This window comes from Suillus paluster (genome assembly GCF_016628075.1).
Source record: "Suillus paluster strain FC165 chromosome Unknown EDB91scaffold_26, whole genome shotgun sequence".
NCBI lineage: Eukaryota > Fungi > Basidiomycota > Agaricomycetes > Boletales > Suillaceae > Suillus > Suillus paluster.
The window spans coordinates 192,147-212,753 of NW_024537586.1; the positions used below are offsets into that span (position 1 = coordinate 192,147).

Here is a 20,607-nt window from a genome sequence, read left to right on the forward strand (position 1 = left end):
AATAAATAGATTCCTGGCGCGGCATTGGCAAAGTGTCCACGGGCCAAGTTTGTGTTAACAAAAAGGTGGAAGACGAAGGCGGTCAAGACGGACCCCACGTTACCAAAGCAGTTTGGTCGTAGCCAAATTTGGTAAAGACTTTTCGTACTCACACGACAAAGACAATAACGAGGGCTTCCTACGATGGAACTACATATCAGAACCTAAATATCATTTGCCGGCAGGGAAGTAACTTTCATTCATGTGGGATAGTTGACAGTTGCAATCGGATCATGACTCCAGCTTTTTGAGTTATAGGGGAGCGCACCGTGTCTGACTCGGAAGCGCATCTGAGATAGACATTGCTAGCTCAATGCGAACTGGAGAGAAATATACACATGAAAGACAAAAACTTGGGGTTCAGAGCGAACTCCTTCCGAGGATTGATCTATAAGCTAAACTCAATATCGTGCCGATCTCATCTCTGGACTCCCACAAGGGCAAGATGATGCAAAATGTCCCGCTCGCAAAAGCCCATATACTGTCGAAATCAAGTCAGCGAGCGCTCCCTCGAACTGCATGTTGAAATCGAACACGTACATCGAGCAGGCTGTCCAAAAGGTATAGAACTTCTTGCTGAAGATATAATGAGAGAAGAACATGGGCAGTGGGACTAATTCTCTGTCAGTCATATAGCGAATTGAATAGTGCTGCCATACTGACCAAGTATGACAACAATCACAGTTAAAATTGACGAATATATGAACGCCTTCCGGAACACCCTCTTGAGGGATATGATACGCTGTTCCTCATCCTTTTCTAGGCCAACTTCGATGATGTCCGAAACAGGCTGCTTTAACGACGACTCGTTTTCGCTGGCGCCCTTTTTCTCTTTCTGTGACTCGGCGTCTGATACTCCGCCTGGAATTTCATCGCCCGAAATTTCACTTATGTTCGTATCATCCAAGGTGGCGATTGCCCGAGTAGCCGAGAAATCATAGTCAGCTGGATCTATAGAAAAAGATAAGTATTGTGTTGCTGAAGGAAAAGAAAACGAACTCCAGAGCGACACGCCCACAGTTAAGATTCCAGAGAAAAATAGTCCCGTGAGACTACTGCATAAGGCTGAGTACGGTTCTGCAAGGTTAGGAATGTTGATTTGGCCTGAAATTGATCAGCATGAGGTAGATTAAATTTGGAAAGATCATACCGTATATCTTCCAGCATCCGATCATCCAAGCCAACATTCCTAAAGTTGCGCCGCCTATAGCACCACTGAAAACCCCTGCCTTCGTGAGCTTAGACCATGAAACAGTAAGTCCGATGGGAATAACTGCAGGGCTGAGTATAGAGCCCCTGCATGCCAGGTAGTTTCAGCACGATTTCATCTCGCAGCAGTCAAAACCTTACTGAACATAAAATAACTTTTTCGGTCATCTCATCAGCAAGGGATCGTCAGCATCGAGGGCTATGCTATGTAACTCACCCATCCAAGGTCGATGTTACCAGCATTCAGCTGTTGAGTTTGAGCTTGTGCGGGAAACAAACGGTGAGACGAATGCCACTCACAATAGTCGCCCAACAGCCCATCCAGACAGCCCAGAAACATATAAAGTAGTGAGACACCCTCACTATCTCGTCTCCAGTTGCATTGGGGCGGAAATAGGTCCGGTAGATGCTGGTGTATGACGTCATTCCTAGCACCAATGACAACACTAGTTGTTACCTACTCATACGAACTGATCGTGTACGGTCAGGTGTGATTGCCTTTGGACGAATGACCCAGCAACTTACAATAGACTTGATACGCCGATGAGTTCAGCACTCGCGGCTGAAGTGACGGCCATACTGATATCCTGTCAGAACATTGCATCTTTCCATCCTGGTCTAAACGTACAATACCACGAGAAGCACGGTGATCGCACCCCCTTTGCCCATGAGCACAGCAGCTGCTGCAGGAGCTGCAAGACCTGCGCTAGTCTGACTTGGAGAAAGCGGAGAAGGATAGGTCGGAAAGTTTGGCTACAAATATTAATGAGCTGCCATCCATGGAGCGTATTGATACTGGACTTGCATTGTTCAGAAGGGCGCGAGCACTCAGACCGAGACAAGATGCAAATGCCCACGGAACAGCAAACCAAGAGATACCACCCAGCATCTGGTAGTCTATCAGTTTGTTTCAAAGCATGCAAATACAGAACTAACGTATGCCTTCGTGGTCGACTCTGGATGACTTGCTATTGCCTACTTCACTAAGCCAGTGGCAATATAGCAAAGCATAAATCTCACCCTTTGCCAGTAACCTGTGCGGGATTTCCCGTTAGAGACATGTGGATTAGATACGACATGAATTAGAGCCCGACCTTGGTCACAGAAGACTCCGGTAAAACCAGAAAGCATGGTGACGGCACCAAATACGAGGCCTTGATTAGACTTCATGGTCAGGTAGCTGCCCCCTTGATTCCCGACTACTGGAGTGTCGATGCTAGCCTGTTCTAAGAGATCATAAAGTCTGGAGACACTACCAATGGCAGGTGATGTTCCGCTATGAAAATAATCCATGATCAACCAATCCCACGCAGCAGAAAACACTCACTATGCTCGGAATATGAATATGTAGATAATGATGAATAAGATAATGGTATGACTCCAGTCACAGATGAATGTCGCGCGCAGACCCCCAAAGATGACATAAACAGCAATGCCAATAGGAAGAAGAAAGCATGCCGCAATAGTGTTCATACCAGTCAAGGCATTGACAGTCGCAGAGCCTCCAACTATCTTGGTCATGAGGAATAAGTTGAGAGAAAAAAGGTTCAGACATACGTAGCAAAGACCCGCAGACAAGTAAGATACACAAGAATCCATAAAATGTAAACAGAATGTGGGCACTTGTCCCAAATCGCGTCTTGACGATCTAAATGCCAGTAAACATTCCAGAAGACCTTACAAGTACGTGGTTCATACCTCGAGGAACGTATGGGCTCCGTTGGCGTTCTGCTTTACCTTGGAGGCGACCATGCCAAACATAGCAACCTGAATTGTGCCACCAACACCGTACCACCTACATAAGGTGAGCTAGAGTTGCCCACAAGACCGACAGGGCTACCCACCAAGGACCGCTCACGCCTTTTAACAGGAATTAACGTGCATCTCGTAAACAACATGAAAAAATGCTTACCAAATGTATATGCAGCAGTGCTCGATTGTAAAAGCGTGGCGCTCCACGTCCACGCGCTTACGCTATACACAAGTTAAGTATAGCAACACCCTTAAAAACCCCAGTATTAATACGCACATGCCACAGCAAACCAGACCAGGCTTCCATTGATCATGAGCTAGCAAGACAGGTATTTTACAAGGCAAACCGTACCTTCACACTTCGGGAAGCGCTCTTGTGATAGGTCAGAATTTCATTTGTTAAAAAAGTAACATTAAAGGATATCGCACCGTGAATTCTTCCGAAGAAGTGGGGGAGAATTTGAAGAATTTGCGTTGGAGCGTGGTCAAGATGAGCATGATGGCTGCGAAGAAGAACCCCACACCTGAAAGCAGTTAGCCAAAAGTTTCGAGCCATGAAGTAGACTTCATACCAACAACAACGCCATAACCAACGCTCTGGGCTTCATGAAAGATGAATTTGGGTATGATGGAAGCATTGCAAGCACCGACGTACCGAGGAATGGCTTGAACTCAGAATAGGACGGCTCGCTAGACATTAGTCGTAGAAGATGGGGGGAGAGCAGGTCAGCTGGTTGGCAAAGCGTTAGTGTACCATTTTATGTTGTCAGCTGTTACCTCATGAGATATTCTTAGAAAACGGTGGATCTGAGCCCCGCTAGGGTCAGTCAGAGATAAGCGTCCACCACTTGGCAATCCACGATTTGAACACAAAGCGTGAGTGAGCAGGAGTTAGCAAGCTGATAAGCTCTACGTACCAAGCGTTCCCATAGCAAACGATTCCTATCAATCAAGGTATGGTGACTCAATTAACGGGATTCCTTGCGGCTTCTTGATTCGAGAAGGCGTGAGGCATATGATAATAGGCATACTCGTTACTGTTCCATCTAAAACGTTAACACACATGCCATGAACATGACGTTAAGGTTGACAAGCGATCGAGGAAAAGTTTCAGAGCTGATTTCTGGAGTCGGAATGTTGAGGTATTTAGTTGCAACTGTTCTAGATATATCGACTCGGATGAGTGATCCTTCCATTTCACCAGCAAACATCTTCTAGTGAATGCCATGGTTTCATTGGATTTGATCAGCTTGCTTTGCAAGTCGAGTTCTATATCGATGAAGTAAAGCAGTGTTAGCAGCTGCTCATAGACGGCTCTCCGCTTCCAAAACAAATCATAACACACCTGTTCCGAGCTGCAACGACACGAATAGTTCTCACTTTCTCCTTTTCTGTCATGGTCTCCCAGTTAGCGATCCTCGATAAAGTCTTGAAAGCCAATGAGGTGGTCGTTTGTGCGAGCGTCAAAACGGGTGGCTCACCCCATCACCGTTCACTACCATCGGACCCAAAGCTTCGAGTTTGACAGTCTCAGAGGACCCCAGGGTGACTTGTTTTGCGTTCCTATCGTCAGCTGGAGGTGCTATGAGAAGTGGAGTAGCACTTGGCGTCTGCTGGTCGTCGTTTATACTGGTCCGAGGCGGAGTCGCTTCAGATGGAGCCATCTCCAACAGCAATAAATTTCTGCTGTAGGTCGCAAGGGAAGTGTTAAATAGCTAGAGCTCAGTCTTGTAAGGACTTAATGTTGCCTATTAATGATCGAAAGCTGAACGTTGAACATACATACTAAAAAGTAATTTCCAAGTGCTCTAGAGCTCTCAGCTTGCCATTGGCAATTGCTAAGCCTAGAACGTTCATCGACCGTCTTCAAGTTGCAGGAACAAGACCGTCAGTGACAGAATGAACTGAATGTCAAAATAAATTGAAATTGAAATTTCTACTAGTGACCAGCGTATTCTTTCTCTTCTCGCGGTGCCCCCGCCGTGAGCCCATTCGCCGTGCAGCATCCCGGTAACTATAAAATCTAGAATTTTCCTAGACGCTAAGATCTGCGCGTTGGCCGCCTCGATAATAGTGGTACTACTAGTATATTCCTATCAAGACTGGTTTCGCTAAAAGCACGTTGAAAAGGAAACACCGAATGCCAGACGGTATGCGTCATCCGAATTCTGAATCGCATCATGTATCTCCTGCCGAAAAAGGGAGAGAGACGCCGCGAAGGGATTCCTCTTCTTCCCCAATCAAGGCTTTCAACAGGAAGTTAATCTGGACAGTCGAAGATAACTCTTATAACGAGTCTGAATCGGAGGGAGTGGGATAAGTATGTATAACGTACGTGGCGCTTCTTGCTTTACGTTTTTGCAGCTTGAAAGCATTATTGCAAGTACGCGGAACGATCACGCGATGACAAAACATGTACTCAACATGCCTCGCGATCGACTTATTTCGCTTCCTAGTATCCATCAACATCCATCGCTGGACTCGCGAGGCTTGGTCGTATCTCACCCTCCAGCATGCCTACAGGTAGTAGCAATAGCACTGATCATTCAGCTAAAACCGATCGGCAAGGATTTGAACTGGCAGAATACCGCTTTGGTCCCTTGCTTCACCCAACCCCCGCTACAAAGAGCGCATGGACCAACTATTCCATCAATCGCCTCCAAACCATGAAAAAATACCGCGCAGTTCTCCCTGTGTCACGCAAGGACCCTGAGGATGGGTCTGAGGAAGATGACGATGACGGGTGGGATTCCGAAATCGAGGATTGGCTTGGCGACTCTGTCAAAGCTTGCGTTTCCCGGATTGAAAAGGAGATGAACTTGGAGGTGGGCACCCTCCAGAAATGTATCGTTATTTTATGGGACTGCACGGACCTTTACGATTCGCAGGTGCGTATGGTTCGCTGACACTGTTTCATGGCTGATGTCTACGGTGATCGACAGCCACGCACTACTGATAACATTGTCCGGATATACTCGCCCACTACGCCAATGTACATTGATGTGCATTTTCGCTACCACTGCCGCTCGCGTTGGTCAGAGGTTGAGTGGTTCTACGCACTCGGGTACAAGATCCAACACCGCCCACGTGCGACGGTGTGCGATGCACGTGCCTTTAAGGAAGAGCTTGTCGAGGGTGCTCCTCCTCCAGATTTGCACACGCGAAATGGGTGGCAGAACATATGCTGGGGCTACTTTGATGAATCGAATGGAAATTATGGCAAAAAATGGCGCCGGGTTGAGTTAGCAAAGATGGAGTTGTACGAGGAAGGAGTTATGGACGTGTACGAAACCTTGTTCGGAGAGCTGGAAAGGCCCGCTGAAACCGACTCAGAGGCCATGCTTGCATACCGACGATCACTCGTAAGGGGCATACGCCTGCTCCTCGCCGCTGCCGGGATTTCATATGAGGTTGCATGTACTGATGAGGAAAATGACAAACGGCCGCCCCTTTTGATGCTTGAAGGGCATCGCGACACCTGGGTCGGTCGGGGAATACGCAATGCATGCGGCATCCGACTCGCCAGAGACGCAGAAGAAGAGCGGGAAGGCGCCCAGGAACGTCGAAAGGAGGCGAAGGGATCCAACAACTCATATGATGACTTCGAACACGACGAACATCACCGCTCTGAGGATGACGACTCTGACTACGGCTTCTGAATGACACGATTTCATGACAACAAGAGCATCTTTCTAGTACGTGTTTAGCAGCCCTCTGTCAGCACAACACCACCACGTACTTATTAAGTCGTCTCATCTTCGTTAAGTGGCACATCTAAAACGGCCGGCGGGAACGGCGGACTCATGGGGGCACGCCTCACATCAAGGCATTTGTGCACTTAGAGATGCAATCAGGACACCGGGGGTCCATTAGACTAGATAGTAGTGTCCCGCATAGAGTACTACTCTTAATGGGACATAAATTGAATTTCAACGTTGAGGGCGAGTCCGTATGAGGAAATCGAGGAACATTCACAGTGCTGTCCAAAGGATGACGAATGTACCAATGATTGCTACATATAGCTGTCAAGAATCATGAAGTACTTATCGATATCTAGTGGCGCAACGTGCCTTGGGTGAGCCAGACAGAGTCAGATTAGACAAATGAAGGGCCCAGTAGAATGGATATCAATCAGGGAGTCGCAGATAGCTTGTATAATGAGGTACGCACCGCTGTATTGGCCTGTATAAATGGATAGTTAGTGGACAACCTTAGGCTAAGCTCGGTTAGTGCGAAGCTTGGTCAGCACCCACTGTGACCATTTGAACTCATGATCTGACTCACCGAGACATTGTCATGCATACTACGATCGACGTTTCAATCGTTGATAACGACCCGGCCCGACGAGAACAAGCACCAATTAGGTCCTTTCCATGTGCATGCGAACAATGTCAAGTTGGTGGCATCTGGGAAGGACATCATTGATCATTGACGCTGAACACTTTGATGGCGAACACCAGAGTCATAATAGTGGGTGCTGGCATTGCTGGTCCCGTTCTTGCTGTTTTTCTCAAGACGAGAGGGTATGACCCCATCATATACGAAAGACTCCCCGGTCCAGGAGAGGGTGGACTCGGTTTCACGTAAACGCCTACGCTTCTCCTCTTCCTCATCGATCCCATACTTACTTACCAAATGCCACACACAGGCTACAGCCCAACGGTCTCCGTGTCCTATCCCTCATTCCCAAATTGCTGGAACAGATACCCGGCCATTCTCCAGAGAGGATGATTCACTGTTCCTGCTTGGATGGAAAGGAGGACATCCTTATCGATAATGATATTTCGCCAGCTACAATGCGGGAACGTTTTGGTTTCCCTGTGATTGGAGTGCGGCGCCCAGAGTTCCAACGCCTTTTGATCGATACGGCCGAGGAGCATGGTATTGAGATCAAGTGGGGCCATCATGCCATTGCATTTGAGCAAAGCGAGGATGCAGTGGAAATCACGTTTACGAATGGTGCCAAGGACACGGCAAGCTTTGTCGTAGGCTGTGATGGGTTGCATAGCAATACCCGGACTGCACTCTTTGGGGTAGAAAAGGCAGACTTCACGGGAATGGTGCGGGTGAGCCTGTTTTAATGACGATCCTGCTGTGGAAGCTGATATTCGAATGATTTGCAGGTCGGAGGGTGGTCTCCTACGCCGCCTGCCCTTCAGGGGAACATTGCAATGGTAAATAATTACGGGGAGGGTCGTCATATGATCGCATACCCTATTGCAGAGGACAAGTATTCATGGGCGTACGTGTCATCTCGATCGCTTGTTCAGAGTTTGATTATCTTGGGGCTCAGCATCAGTACTCTGGGGGCTGAGGCCAAGGAGGATTGGAGAACGCAGACCGCAGAACAACAAAACGAAATCCGAAACGGGCCTCTTTCTGCGTGGGGGTTCGGGGCTGGAGATCTGGTAAAGACCGGTCAGAAGATCGTGAAGGTCAGTTCCTTCTCGTGATCAAGATTCGATTTTCTTGAAATGGACCCCTTCCAGTATGGTCTCTACGATCGACCTGAGCTTAATTCATGGTTCAAGGGAAGAGTTGTTCTTTTGGGCGATGCAGCTCACCCCACAAGTCCGGTACGTAATTTTACCTCGAAGTTTGGCGTTGATCTAGATGATCGTACTTAGCATCTGGGCCAAGGTGCCAATCAAGCCTTCGAAGACATTTACCATTTTATGCGACTCCTGAGGAAGCACAACCCATCTGCCGGCCAGCTATCGACAGAACTATTGTCGCAAGTGTTCACTGATTACCAGGATCTTCGGCTACCGCGTACATCCGAGCTCGTCAAGGGGTCTAGACGGCAAGGGGAAATCCGGGTCGTCGAGGGTATCGATGCCTGTAGAGCAAGAGATGAAGCAATTCGGGCAGGATTTAATGGTGATGCAGCGAGGAGGGCACGCGACGAGTTGTTATCCGGGCCATTTACATCCAGCGAAATGTAGTTGCCCTGCGCGAAAAGGATGCTCACGAAGTGGTGGAGGACCATTGTGCCAGTCCGATGCCAAGGACAAGGACCGAGTCAATAGATGATAATGCAATAGGACAGTACAACGTCTTTCACACTTCATTTGACCACTTAACTCCCTGAATTGACATAATTGATAATGTCGTGCGGGGTCGATGCCGATTGACCGTGCAGCCTATACGTCGGAGCGAATTGACAGGACGTCGGCCAACTTGAAGAATCCGATAGTGCTTTATCTTCAAATCTCGATTTTCGAAAGCAGGTGTGTTTCTTGCTACTGCAAGAACCTTACCCGGAAATTGTGAATGCTGTCCCTGTTTCTAGACCTTGAACACGAGTCCACAACCGCGGTCAGATTCAGAATGACCACAACATCGAAACTGGTGGTTCCAATTGAAACGATCGCAGACTATAAGTAGCATCAGCTCGTGCTGGGCCTTCATAGATAGTCTCACTGCTCACGTCCTCATTCTCGGAATATTTTTCTCTGTTCTTGCCACTAATCTCACCGCGGTGACGTCACCATGCAGCATCGCAGAAACAGCATCTCTCCCATCCCCCTCAGCGAGCTCGCATCTACAGTCGTTGATCGTATTCCCCTCCTTCTCGAGCAACTGCAAAATCTAGAGGCGGAGGAAGCTTTCCTGGACACCAAGATCGTGTTGCTAGAGGAGTTGCAGAGAAGATCCACGAGTGTCTCTATGGACACGTTGAGAGCGCAGCCTAGCACCAGTGTTACTGAAAGCACGCTGAAAAGAAATCATCTAGTTCCAGACGGTATGTGCCATTCGATCAAATTGCTCCTGCTGAACGACGAAATAGGAACCCCGAGAAAGGAGATTTCTGGGATGGATTCTTGTTCACTTATTGCGTCTCTCAACAGCAAGCGGACTCTGAATCGGCGAACGGGAGTAATCTGGGCAGTCGAAGACAACTCTGACACAATCTCAAAGAGAGGAAGATATGACTTGCATGTATAATGAATGGACTTGTCGCTTCTTGCTATGTAGGAGGTTGTCACGATCACGTGAAGACCAATATTTAATATCGCGTCACGGTGTCTTGGCGTGCCCTTCGTCGGTTCTTCTCCATCGATCCGAACCACTCAACTAGCAGCTCTGCGAGGGTTAGGCTTGATCCTATACAACATGCCTGCCAACAGTGCCAATCCTTCAGCCGCTCAAGTTGATCTACAAGGACTTGAATTGGCAGAACATCACTTTGGTCCCTTACTTCACCCAATCCGCGCCACAAAGAGCGCATGGACCAACTATTCTATCAACCGCCTCCAAACCAATAAAAAGTATCGCCCAGTTGTCCGGGTATCAAGCAAGGACTCTGAAGATGGCTCCGAGGAAGACTCTGAGGAAGATGAGGACGAGTACGGTGACGAACCCGATGATCTTTGGTTGTCCGACTCCATCAAATATTGCGTTTCTCAGATTGAAAAAGAGATGGACTTAGAGGCGGGTACCCTCCAAAAATGTATCACCATTTTAAGCGACAACACGGAACTTGACGACGAAGATGTGAGTACGGCTTGCCTGACAATGTAACTCGTGGCTGATGTCAATGATGATCGAATAGCCACGCTTCTACTGATAACATTGTTCGGATTTACTCGCCCACTGCGCCGATGTACATCGACGTGCATCTTAAATACCACTGCCGGTCGCGTATGTCAGAGATCGAGTGGTTCTACTCACTCGGGTACAAGATCCAACGCCGCCCGCCTGCATCAGCGGCCAATGTAGGTGCCATTGACCAAGAGCTCGGCCAGGGCGACCCCTCAGATGTGCACACGCGCAATGGGTGGCAGTCCATATGCTGGGGTTACTATGATGACTCCGATGGAAACTACGGCAAAAAGATGGCGTAGGGTTGAGGTAGCAGACATGGGATTGTACGAGGAAGGAGTTACGGACGTGTACGAAACCTTGTTCGGAAATTTGGAAAGACCTGCGGAAACCGACGGAGAGGCCATGCTCGCATACCAAAGGTCACTCGTAAGGGGCATACGCCTGCTCCTCGCCACTGTCGGCCTTTCATACACGGTTGCATGTACTGACGATGAAATCGACGTGCGGCCGCGTGACTTGATGCTTGAAGGGCTGGCTGACAAATGGGTCGGGCGGGGGATACGCAATGCATGTGGCCTCCGGCTCACCAGAGACGCAGAAGAAGAGCGGGCAGGTAGCCAGCAACGACGAGAAGAGGCAAAGGGTTCCAACAACCCATACGATGATGACGGCTCCGAGGGTGATGAATCCGACTGGTGATGATGAGGGGATAGATTCGAGGCGCAGGAAAGCCCATGCATAGTGCTAATACCTGTCAACTTGGATGCCGTTAATGTTAGCAGGCTTCCACGTACATATGGTACACGTGCATGTACGGTGGAGATTCCCAAAACAAGTGATTTTTTTGATGTTGTGGGGTAATTCCCGCACTGTGTGACTGAAAAATGCGGAAATGTGGTGTGGGAATATACTAGTGTGGGGAGGCCTGACATTGAGGAGGTGACCAAAATGGGATGGTAACCAATATCAAAAGCGAAGGAAGCCATGAGCCCTAGACTGGCAGCTGCTATCCTAGATAGGATCCTCCGTTGATACTACCTGCTAGTTATCCTCGGGAGTAGAGCGATTCATGTATCATCATCACAGCCTGCCTGCGACATCTCTTGGAAGTGATGCTGATTGTCTTGATTGGCTAGAATCGGCGTCTGCATGCATATGGCATGCATAACAAAATCAGAAAAAGCTATGTTTGGGAGCATGTGCCATCAGATGCCGCAAGCAGGTGCGTGTTTGAGGTTACTCCATACCCCTCGCGCATTTTTTTGCATGCCGACATGAGGAACCAAACGTGCCTGCCCGCGTGTTTGAGGAGGATCTATCCCCTCTCTCCCGGTCTGGATTGGTATAATAGGCCTAACTGTGAGTCTATGCGTCCTCCATCGCAGACGCAAACGCCAATTGCGAAAGGCATCTTGCTCGGTCACGATGTTAAAGTCCCTCAAAATATTTAGCTCCCTGGCGTTGCTGCAGGCAGTTGCGTCGCAGCAGATTTTGGACATCGTGAGCCGACGCGTCCTCGCGCTGATGCGTGGTGGTTGACTTACATCCATTTTCACAGTGGCAAACGACATGGGATAGGGAAATGCTTTTATCCTATTCCCAGCCCACGGAACCCATCAACTTCGTTACTCCTGGTGCTATCGGGAGTGCCGACATCGTCGTCGATGATTCATCGGTATACCAAACTGTGTACGGTTTTGGAGCATCACTGAGTAAGTGTTGTAGTCGTTTATCTGGACGGAGCGCTTGATTGAATCGTCCTAGCCGATTCTGCTGCTGAGTTGTTGAACAACTTGAAGGCAAAGCGTATTTTCTGCTTACTATGCGCAGTCCGTTGATAGTATTCTATAGACACAGAACTCTGGAACTTATTGGCAGCTCATGGATTATTTATTTAATGGTGCGTTGCTTGACTCCACGTGGGCGATGCACTTACGCCTTCGTCATCAGCTACAGATGGTGCTAACTCAGCTGGGCTCTCCTATGTCCGTGTCCCACTCGGAGCGACAGACTTTTCTGCAAACAGTAGGGCAATTTTATCTGCTCTACAGTAAGAACAGACGAACTGGAACATAGCCTACAGCTATGATGATGTCAGTGGAGACACTTCGCTGAACGATTTTGACATCAACGCTGCGCCGTCCGACGTTTTCTCGGTCCTTCAAGATATTCTCTCAATCAATTCCATGGCCAGAATCCACGTCCTTCCTTGGTCGCCGGTATGCAGACCATCTAATATCTACGTCAATTACTTAATGTTATCAATTAGCCTGGTTGGATGAAGAGCGGGGGGACCATGGACGGAGGCTCGCTAGATACCCAATATGTCAACACAAGTGAGCCATTCTAGTACACAACCTGCAGGCCTACGTGGCTAACGACTGTTGCAGTGGCAAACTACCTCTTGGAGAGCGTGCAGGAGTTCTCAAACAAGGGAATTTCCATATACGCAATCGGTATCCAGGTATGTCCATTACGATTGATTGATTCACCGGTATAACTGTCGCACCAGAATGAGCCGGAAGGCAACGACTCCACATATCCGTCTTGTAACATGCCGGTGGCGACTGAGGCACAGATCGGGCTGGCTCTGCGTACGCTCTTGAATGATAATGGCTTTTCGGGCGTCAAGATTATTGGCTACGAGCACAATTGGGCGGATGCTGCCAATTACCCGGTCCAACTGGTGTGTAATTCTCTTGGGTTAATTTCTGCGCGATATTGATGACATTGGCAGATGCAACAAGCAGAAAGTGCCTTTGACGGAGTGTCTTTCCATTGTTATGAGGGTTATGTCAGTGACCAGGCTTCATTCACGTCTCAGTACCCGAACAAGGTATTTTATTTTGGGTTTTTGATCCATCCGAGTCCTCTTAGTGAGTCGTGTAGGAAGTATACTTCACGGAGTGCTCGGGAGCCCTTATTAATTATGACTGGTGGCGCGACATTAAGGTACGAATAACTTGTGTCAGACGATAGTATGAACTAATCCTGTGGCCAGTGGCACATGGACAATCTGTATGTAACCAGTCCGCTCCTTGCCTTCATTTTCATTTCATGATCTGATTTTTTATGGCACTTTCAAGCTTCATCGGCAGCATCTCATACGGTTCCTCCTCTGGATTGATGTGGAATCTCGCCCTCGACGGAAACGGTCAACCATCACTTCCGGGCAGCGACAGCTGTAGCGGCGACGGATGTCGCGGCGTAGTCCAAATCAACAGCGATGGAACTTGGAGCTTGAACTCAGAATTTTACTCTATGGGTCAAGCTTCTAAAGCCATTCTCCCTCGCGACGTCGGCGGTCCATGGGGCCAGCGAATTGGCGTGAGCGTCGGTGGTTCGCTTGATTGGGCCCTCGTAGTGGGCGCGTACAAGACGGGAAGAGTTTCGTCGAGCGACTGGAACAGGTACAGCATCGTCGTGCTTAACTGGTAGGTATTCTGGTATTCAGATTGGATAGCAAGATGCTAATCGTTCGTCAGGGATGACAGTGCATCCACCAGTTGGAATCCTCAGCCCGTGGACAGCCACTATCGAGTTCAGGGGTATGCAGGTGAGTGAACGTTTCAAAACTTCGTGGACGAGTTCCCTGATGATCGTGATAGGCTACATACACATTTCCCGTCGGTGTCACCACGCTTTGGTGGTACGCATCCAACTAGTTGTATCCTGGTGTATTTAATTTTCTATTGGGTATTTTTCCATGTCTCTGGGCAGCTGTGGGTTCGATTTCATGCTGGCTTCCTGTGAATTATTTATTTAAGTAACTAATTATGCAATCTTGGTTGTCCTTGTCATCAGTGCGGGCGAAGGCAAGGTTGCATACAGCTGTGCGTCCATCACATGCAAGGTATATGCCATTGAACGTGATCCCGCCTCATGTCTGGCTCACCCAAAGCTCATTGCATTATTTACCGCCAAATTGCTCCTGTCAGACGTCGATGAACAAGACAAGTAGTTCATGATTGATGACAGCTATGTGTGGGCTTTCCTACAACTCAAAAACCATCTCCTCATCCGACTCACCCTCCTGCTTGTAATTTTAGATTCATGATCCTCAGAGGCCGAAGTCATCATCCCCAGAGCTGCCGTCTTCATCGTCATCGGAGTCTTCATCATCCTCGGGGTCACCCTTTGCCTCCTCTTGTCGTTTCTGGGCACCTTTCCGCTCTTCTTCGGCGTCTCTGGTGAGTCGGAGACCACATGCATTGCGTATTCCCCGCCCGACCCATCTATCACTCAACCCCTCAAGCATCAGATCACGCGGCCCGTCGTCACTTTCATCGTCAGTACATGCAACTTCGTATGAAATACCAACGGCGGCTAGGAGTAGGCGTATGCTCCTTACGAGTGATCGATGGTATGCGAGCATGGCCTCTGAGTCGGTCTCGGCAGGTTTTTCCAAGTCTCCGAACAAGGCTTCGTGAATGTCCAGCACTCCTTCCTTGCGCAACTCTACTTTTCCAACCTCAACGTAGCGCCAATTCTTGCCATAGTTTCCATTGCAGCCATCATAGTAACCCCAGCATAAGGTCTGCCACCCATTGCGCATGTGTACCTCTGGAACAGCAGCATCCCTACTGAGCTCCTTGTTGACGAGGTGTTGATTGGCGGCCGTCGCAGGTGGCCGGCGTTGGATCTTGTACCCGAGCGAGTAGCACCACTCGACCTTCGACCAGCGCGGGCGGCAATGATATTGGAAATGCACATCAATGTACATTGGCGCAGTGGATGAATAGATCCTGATGATGTGATCTGTAGAGCGCGGCTATCGATCACAATATTGATGTCAGGCACGAATAACAGTTTCAACAAGCTGTACGCACTTTCACATCGTCAATTACCGTGTCGTGGCCTAAAATGGCGATACATTTCTGGAGGGTGCCTTCTTCCAAGTCCATCTCCTTCTCAATCTGGAAAACGCAAGCTTGGACGGAGTCTAAAAGCCAAGCCTCATCGGAGTACTCGGAGTACCCTGAGTACTCGTGCTCCTCAGAGTCTTCCTCAGAGCCATCCTCAGAATTCTTGCCTGGTTCCGTCACAACTGTGCGGTATTTTTTCATGGTTTGGAGGCGATTGGTGGAATAGTTGGTCCATGCGCTTTGCGTGGCGCGGGTTGGGTGAAGTAAGGGACCAAAGTGATGTTCTGCTAGTTCAAGGCCTTGAAGATCGGTTTTAGCTGCTGAAGGATTAGCACTGTTTGCGGGCATGCTGGAGAGTGAGATACGATCAAGCGTTGCAGAGCTGCTAGTCGAGTGATTCAGATCGACGGAGAAAGTTTGACCAAGGACACCCTGACGGGTAGAATAAATATTGGGATCGTGACGACTAACAAGATCTGTCAATCCTGCGGATCCTCGTGGAGGAGTTCCCTAATTAATCGTCGTCATAGGCTACATACACATTTCCTGTCGGTGTCACCACGAACTCTTGAAAAAGAAGGAACGTCTTCCTTCTTAGAAGGCATCGAGTTCAAGGCGGCGTGCCGCTGCCTTTTTATGAAGGTTCGTTCCTTATGTGGAATAACAGCTGCGGAAAGATCAGCTCTGGGCGAATAGTAAGTTTGCAAAGTGAAGAGGGGATGATAAACAACTCGTAACCTGTGAAAGGCTATCTCCCCCCGACTGGTGCAGGGAGGCGGGTGCCGCTGGTCTGTGCTCGAAGCATTGAAGGAGATCAAACTAGGGATCGGGGTCGAAGAAAAAACAGACCTTCAGTGCGCGTTCTTATCTGGGCTGTGCGGTTCCAAAGGATAACGAAAGTACCAATATAATGATTAATGAATATCAATGGATACCTTATCCGATCCGGGCGTCACGATCACGTGAAGACCAATATAAATCTACGCGTCGGCGTGTCTTGGCATGCCCTTCGACGGCTTCGTCAAATTTTCATCCGAAACACCCGAGTCTGCGAAGCTCGACTGTATCTCACTCTACAGCATGCCTGCAAACAGTGCTAATCCTTTAACAGCCAAAAGCGATCTTCAGGGCCTTGAACTGGCAGAACATCACTTTGGTCCCTTACTTCACCCCACCCGCGCCACGCAAAGCGCATGGACCAACTATTCCATCAATCGCCTCCAAACCACTCAAAAATACCGCACAGTTGTAGACTCCCAGGAGCCTGAACCTGAGCACGACGAGTACTCCGACGAGGCTTGGCTTTCAGGCTCCGTCAAATCTTGCGTATCTCAGATTGAGAAGGAGATGGACTTGAAAGAAGGCACCCTCCAGAAATGTATCACCATTCTGTGCAACGAAACGGTACTCGACGACGAGGATGTGCGTACGGTTTGTTGACACTATTATTCATGCCTGACGTCAATGATGATCGATAGCCGCGCTCTCTTGATAGTATCGTTCGGATCTACTCACCCACTACGCCAATGTACATTAATGTACATTTCCAATATTATTTGCGTTCGCGTTTTTCGCTGGTCCAGTGGTTCTACGCACTAGGATACAAGATCCAACGCCGCCCATCTGCGACCGCAGCCGATGCATCTCTCATCAAAAAAGAACTCAGGAGGGGCATGCCTCCAGAGGTGCACACGCGCAATGGGTGGCAGACTTTATGCTGGGGTTACTATGATGACTCCGATGGAAGCTATGGCAAAGATTGGCGCCCAGTTGAGGTTGGAAAAGTGGAGTTGCACGAGGAAGGAGTTCTGGACGCTCACGAAGCCTTGCTCGGAGACTTGGAAAAACCTGTCGAAACTAACCCAGAGGCCATGCTTGCATACCATCGATCACTCATAAGGAGCATACGCCTGCTCCTCGCCGCCGTTGGTATTTCATATGGAGTCGCATGTGTTGATGATGAAACTGACAAAAGGCCGCGCGGTCTGGTCCTCGAGGGGCTGCACGACAAATGGGTCGGGCGGGGGATACGCAACGCATGTGGTCTCCGACTCCCCAGAGACGCAGAAGAAGCGCGGGAAGGTGCATATGAACGGCGAGATGCAGCAAGGGGTGACGACGATGACTCCGAGGACGACGATGAATACCGCTCTGGAGATGATGACTACGGCTTCTGATGACCATGAATCCAAAATGACGAGCACGAGGGTGAGTCGATGAGGAGATCGAGGTGAGGCTGCAGGAAAGCGCAAGCTCGAAAGCAGTCGCGTTCCAAAGAATGACGAGAACCAATAATTAATACCTAATATCTTACATAGCTGTCATAAATCTTGAAGTACTTGTCTTGTTCATCAACATCTGGCAGGAGTGATTTGGCAGTAATGACGCAGTGCGCCTACAGATCAGGCGGCACAGTTGTATGCGACATTGCGTTCCCCGTCCTGATAACGCAGAAAACAGAAAATACATAATTAGTCACTGATACAAATAATACAATACACAGAAAGCCAGCATGAAACCGAACCTACGGCTACCCAGGGACATTGAAAAAATACATAATGGAAAATCAAATACACCAAGATACAACTAGTTGGGCGCGTACCACCAAAGCGTGGTGACACCGACGGGAAATGTGTATGTAGCCTATCGCGATGATCAGGGAACTCGTCCACGAAGTTTTGAAACGTTCACTCACCTGCATACCCCTGAACTCGATAGTGGCTTCCACGGGCTGAGGATTCCAACTGGTGGACGCACTGTCATCCCTGACGAACGATTAGCATCTTGCTATCCAGTCTGAATACCAGAATCCTTACCAGTTAAGTACGACGATGCTGTACCTGTTCCAGTCGCTCGACGAAACTCTTCCCGTCTTGTACGCGCCCACTACGAGGGCCCAATCAAGCGAACCACCGACGCTCACGCCAATTCGCTGACCCCATGGACCGCCGACGTCGCGAGGGAGAATGGCTTTAGAAGCTTGACCCATAGAGTAAAATTCTTGGTTCACGCTCCAAGTTCCATCGCTGTTGATTTGGACTACGCCACGACATCCGCCGCCACAGCTGTCGGTGCCCGGAAGTAATGGTTGACCGTTTCCATCGAGGGCGAGATTCCACATCAATCCAGAGGAGGAACCGTATGAGATGCTGCCGATGAAGCTTGGTAGGACCATGCAAGATCAGACGATAAAAATGAAATCAAGTTCACGGACGGGCCACATACAGATTGTCCATGTACCACTAGCAACAGGATTAGTTCGTATTATCGTCTGACAGAAGTTATTTCATAGACAAATACCTTGATGTCACTCCACCAGTCAGAACCAAGGACTCCTGAGCACTCCGTGAAGTATACTTCCTGAACGACTGACTGAGGAAATCATGAATCAAAAACCCAAAAATAACATACCTTATTTGGGTACTGAGACGTGAATGAAGCCTGGTCACTGACAGAACCCTCATAACAATGGAAGGACACCCCGTCAAAGGCACTTTCTGCTTGTTGCATCTGCCAATGTCATCAAGATCGCGCATAAATCAACCCAAGAGAATTACGCACCAGTTGAACAGGGTAGTTGGCAGCATCCGCCCAATTGTGATCGTAACCAATAATCTTGACGCCCGAAAAGCCATTATTGTTCAACAGTGTACGCAGAGCCAGGCCGATCTGTGCCTCATTTGCCACCGGCAGACTGCAAGACGGATATGTGGAGTCGCTATTTTCCGGCTCATTCTGGCGCGACGGTCATACCGGTGAGCAAGTCAACCATGATGGACGTACTTACCTGAATACTGATTGCGTAAATGGGAATCCCCTTGTTTGAGAACCCCTGCACGCTCTTCAAGAGGTAGTTTGCCACTGCAACAGTCGTCAGGTACGCGGGCATGTAGTGTATGTGCAAAGAGTGGCTCACTTGTGTTGATATATTGAGTATTAAGCGAGCCTCCGTCCATGGTCCCCCCGCTCTTCATCCAACCGGGCTAATTGACAATATTAAGTGATTGACGCGGACACTAGATGGTCTGCATACCGGCGACCAAGGAGTGATGTGGAATCGGGCCATATCATTGATTGATAGAATGTCTTGAATAACCGTGAAAACGCCAGACGGCGCAGCGTTGATGTTAAAGTCGTTCAGCGAAGTGTCTCCACTGACATCATCATAGCTGTATGCTATGGTCCCGTTCGTCAGTCCTTTCATAACTGTGGAGAAGATAAGATCGCCTTACTGTTTGCAGAAAAGTCTGATGCCCCAAGTGGGACACGGATATAGGAGAACCCGGCTGAGTTAGCACCATCCGTAGCTGATGGCGAAGGCATCAGTGTGTCGCAAATGTGAGTCCAAGCAACAAACCATTAAATAGATAATCCATGAGTTGCCAATAACTTCCAGGGTTCTGTGCCTATATAATACGATCAGCGGACTACGCATAGCAAGCGTAACACGCGTCTTACCTTCAAGTTGTTCAACAACCCAGCAGAAGAATCGGCTGGGACGATTCAATCAAGCACTCTGTCCGGACAAACGACTACAATACTTACTCAGTGATGCTCCGAAGCCATACACGGTTTGGTATACTGATGAATCATCAATGACGATGTCTGCGCTTCCGATAGCACCAGGGGTGACGAAGTTGATGGGGTCTGGCGTGGGCTGGAAATAGGTGAACAACATGTTCCTATTCCACGTCGTTTGCCACTATGAGGGATGTTAGTCAATTACCACGCAACAACGCAAGGACGCCTCGGCTCACGATGTCCCAAATCTGCTGCGACGCAACTGCCTGTAGCAACGCCAGGGACCCAAATATCTGGAGGGACTTCAACATCGTGACCGAGTAAGAAGCCTTTCGTGTTCGGCGTTTGGGTTTGGGTCGGGGCCTGCGAGGGAGGATAGACTCACAGATATGCCTCTTATATCAGTTCAGACCGGGATAGAGGAGATAGATCCTCCTCGCAATACTACGCGGGCAGGAGGCTCGTGTGGTTCCTCAGGCCAGCGTGCAAAAAATGCACGAAGAGGGTACAATGCAGCCTAGATCAAGCTGAGAGACATTCCAATAAACACGCATCTGCCTTCCGCATCGCCGGCCTCTGATGCCACATTTCCCTTTTTCCGATCTTGCTATGCCAAAGGCATACAGAAGGAAGTTAATCCTAGCCAATCAGGGCAATCAGCATTGCTACTCTG

General features: G+C 48.9%; 9 protein-coding genes across 9 annotated transcripts; 5 read left to right on the plus strand and 4 right to left on the minus strand.

Moving 5' to 3' along the window:
- Positions 1–108: 108 nt before the first annotated feature.
- EDB91DRAFT_360785 (Na+/solute symporter) lies at positions 109–3,839 on the minus strand. Its single transcript, XM_041326998.1, has 26 exons — positions 3,778–3,839; positions 3,656–3,730; positions 3,573–3,602; positions 3,430–3,524; positions 3,353–3,373; positions 3,278–3,300; positions 3,161–3,222; positions 3,093–3,108; positions 2,947–3,043; positions 2,806–2,896; positions 2,576–2,756; positions 2,343–2,524; positions 2,269–2,282; positions 2,185–2,223; positions 2,054–2,137; positions 1,877–2,001; positions 1,774–1,827; positions 1,710–1,718; positions 1,549–1,657; positions 1,466–1,495; positions 1,390–1,403; positions 1,190–1,335; positions 1,039–1,143; positions 703–990; positions 580–652; positions 109–520 (listed from the first exon to the last, which is right to left on the minus strand). The coding sequence occupies exons 2-26, from the start codon at positions 3,696–3,698 to the stop codon at positions 400–402; spliced, it is 2,052 nt and encodes a 683-aa protein (XP_041177128.1). The 5' UTR covers positions 3,699–3,730; positions 3,778–3,839; the 3' UTR covers positions 109–399.
- A 229-nt stretch (positions 3,840–4,068) lies between these two features.
- EDB91DRAFT_361075 (uncharacterized protein) lies at positions 4,069–4,906 on the minus strand. Its single transcript, XM_041326999.1, has 3 exons — positions 4,787–4,906; positions 4,482–4,727; positions 4,069–4,428 (listed from the first exon to the last, which is right to left on the minus strand). Exons 2-3 carry the CDS (start codon positions 4,662–4,664, stop codon positions 4,294–4,296), a joined length of 318 nt encoding a protein of 105 aa, XP_041177129.1. The 5' UTR covers positions 4,665–4,727; positions 4,787–4,906; the 3' UTR covers positions 4,069–4,293.
- Positions 4,907–5,513: 607 nt separating this feature from the next.
- On the plus strand, positions 5,514–6,659 carry EDB91DRAFT_1082135 (uncharacterized protein; the record flags this gene model as incomplete). The annotated part of the gene is made up of 2 exons (XM_041315461.1): positions 5,514–5,888; positions 5,943–6,659. The coding sequence occupies 2 exons, from the start codon at positions 5,514–5,516 to the stop codon at positions 6,657–6,659; spliced, it is 1,092 nt and encodes a 363-aa protein (XP_041177130.1).
- Positions 6,660–7,446: 787 nt separating this feature from the next.
- On the plus strand, positions 7,447–9,147 carry EDB91DRAFT_1283001 (uncharacterized protein; the record flags this gene model as incomplete). Its single annotated transcript, XM_041324759.1, has 6 exons — positions 7,447–7,583; positions 7,649–8,066; positions 8,124–8,242; positions 8,294–8,435; positions 8,490–8,576; positions 8,628–9,147. 6 exons carry the CDS (start codon positions 7,447–7,449, stop codon positions 8,943–8,945), a joined length of 1,221 nt encoding a protein of 406 aa, XP_041177131.1. The 3' UTR covers positions 8,946–9,147.
- A 345-nt stretch (positions 9,148–9,492) lies between these two features.
- EDB91DRAFT_1082137 (uncharacterized protein) lies at positions 9,493–11,247 on the plus strand (the record flags this gene model as incomplete). Its single annotated transcript, XM_041315462.1, is given in 4 exon segments — positions 9,493–9,745; positions 10,082–10,520; positions 10,556–10,718; positions 10,738–11,247. 4 exon segments carry the CDS (start codon positions 9,493–9,495, stop codon positions 11,245–11,247), a joined length of 1,365 nt encoding a protein of 454 aa, XP_041177132.1.
- A 268-nt stretch (positions 11,248–11,515) lies between these two features.
- On the plus strand, positions 11,516–14,213 carry EDB91DRAFT_1329064 (glycoside hydrolase family 30 protein; the record flags this gene model as incomplete). The annotated part of the gene is made up of 17 exons (XM_041325306.1): positions 11,516–11,907; positions 11,956–12,048; positions 12,107–12,260; positions 12,313–12,347; positions 12,400–12,448; positions 12,499–12,573; positions 12,625–12,767; positions 12,818–12,884; positions 12,939–13,012; positions 13,061–13,234; positions 13,286–13,384; positions 13,438–13,500; positions 13,550–13,566; positions 13,635–13,982; positions 14,034–14,053; positions 14,079–14,104; positions 14,157–14,213. Exons 2-17 carry the CDS (start codon positions 11,974–11,976, stop codon positions 14,211–14,213), a joined length of 1,476 nt encoding a protein of 491 aa, XP_041177133.1. The 5' UTR covers positions 11,516–11,907; positions 11,956–11,973.
- Positions 14,214–14,608: 395 nt separating this feature from the next.
- On the minus strand, positions 14,609–15,761 carry EDB91DRAFT_1237367 (uncharacterized protein; the record flags this gene model as incomplete). The annotated part of the gene is made up of 2 exons (XM_041321581.1): positions 14,609–15,319; positions 15,378–15,761. 2 exons carry the CDS (start codon positions 15,759–15,761, stop codon positions 14,609–14,611), a joined length of 1,095 nt encoding a protein of 364 aa, XP_041177134.1.
- Positions 15,762–16,425: 664 nt separating this feature from the next.
- Positions 16,426–17,590, plus strand: EDB91DRAFT_1222975 (uncharacterized protein; the record flags this gene model as incomplete). The annotated part of the gene is made up of 2 exons (XM_041320929.1): positions 16,426–16,835; positions 16,892–17,590. Exons 1-2 carry the CDS (start codon positions 16,494–16,496, stop codon positions 17,588–17,590), a joined length of 1,041 nt encoding a protein of 346 aa, XP_041177135.1. The 5' UTR covers positions 16,426–16,493.
- Positions 17,591–17,999: 409 nt separating this feature from the next.
- EDB91DRAFT_1053333 (glycoside hydrolase family 30 protein) lies at positions 18,000–20,245 on the minus strand (the record flags this gene model as incomplete). The annotated part of the gene is made up of 15 exons (XM_041313740.1): positions 18,000–18,056; positions 18,109–18,178; positions 18,230–18,574; positions 18,639–18,655; positions 18,714–18,773; positions 18,825–18,923; positions 18,975–19,148; positions 19,201–19,274; positions 19,330–19,396; positions 19,447–19,589; positions 19,646–19,720; positions 19,771–19,819; positions 19,872–19,906; positions 19,959–20,115; positions 20,171–20,245. 15 exons carry the CDS (start codon positions 20,243–20,245, stop codon positions 18,000–18,002), a joined length of 1,497 nt encoding a protein of 498 aa, XP_041177136.1.
- Positions 20,246–20,607: the final 362 nt, after the last annotated feature.

Bases quoted from the DNA above. Each gene is read 5' to 3' on its own strand.
- EDB91DRAFT_360785 (XM_041326998.1), bottom strand. From the start codon at position 3,698: ATGTCTAGCGAGCCGTCCTATTCTGAGTTCAAGCCATTCCTCG. The intron at 3,603-3,655 runs GTACGTCGGTGC...TCTTTCATGAAG, and splicing joins TGAGTTCAAGCCATTCCTCG to CCCAGAGCGTTGGTTATGGC. The intron at 2,002-2,053 runs GCAAGTCCAGTA...TAATATTTGTAG, and splicing joins CTCGCGCCCTTCTGAACAAT to CCAAACTTTCCGACCTATCC.
- EDB91DRAFT_361075 (XM_041326999.1), bottom strand. From the start codon at position 4,664: ATGGCTCCATCTGAAGCGACTCCGCCTCGGACCAGTATAAACGACGAC. The intron at 4,429-4,481 runs GTGAGCCACCCG...TTGGCTTTCAAG, and splicing joins TGGTAGTGAACGGTGATGGG to ACTTTATCGAGGATCGCTAA.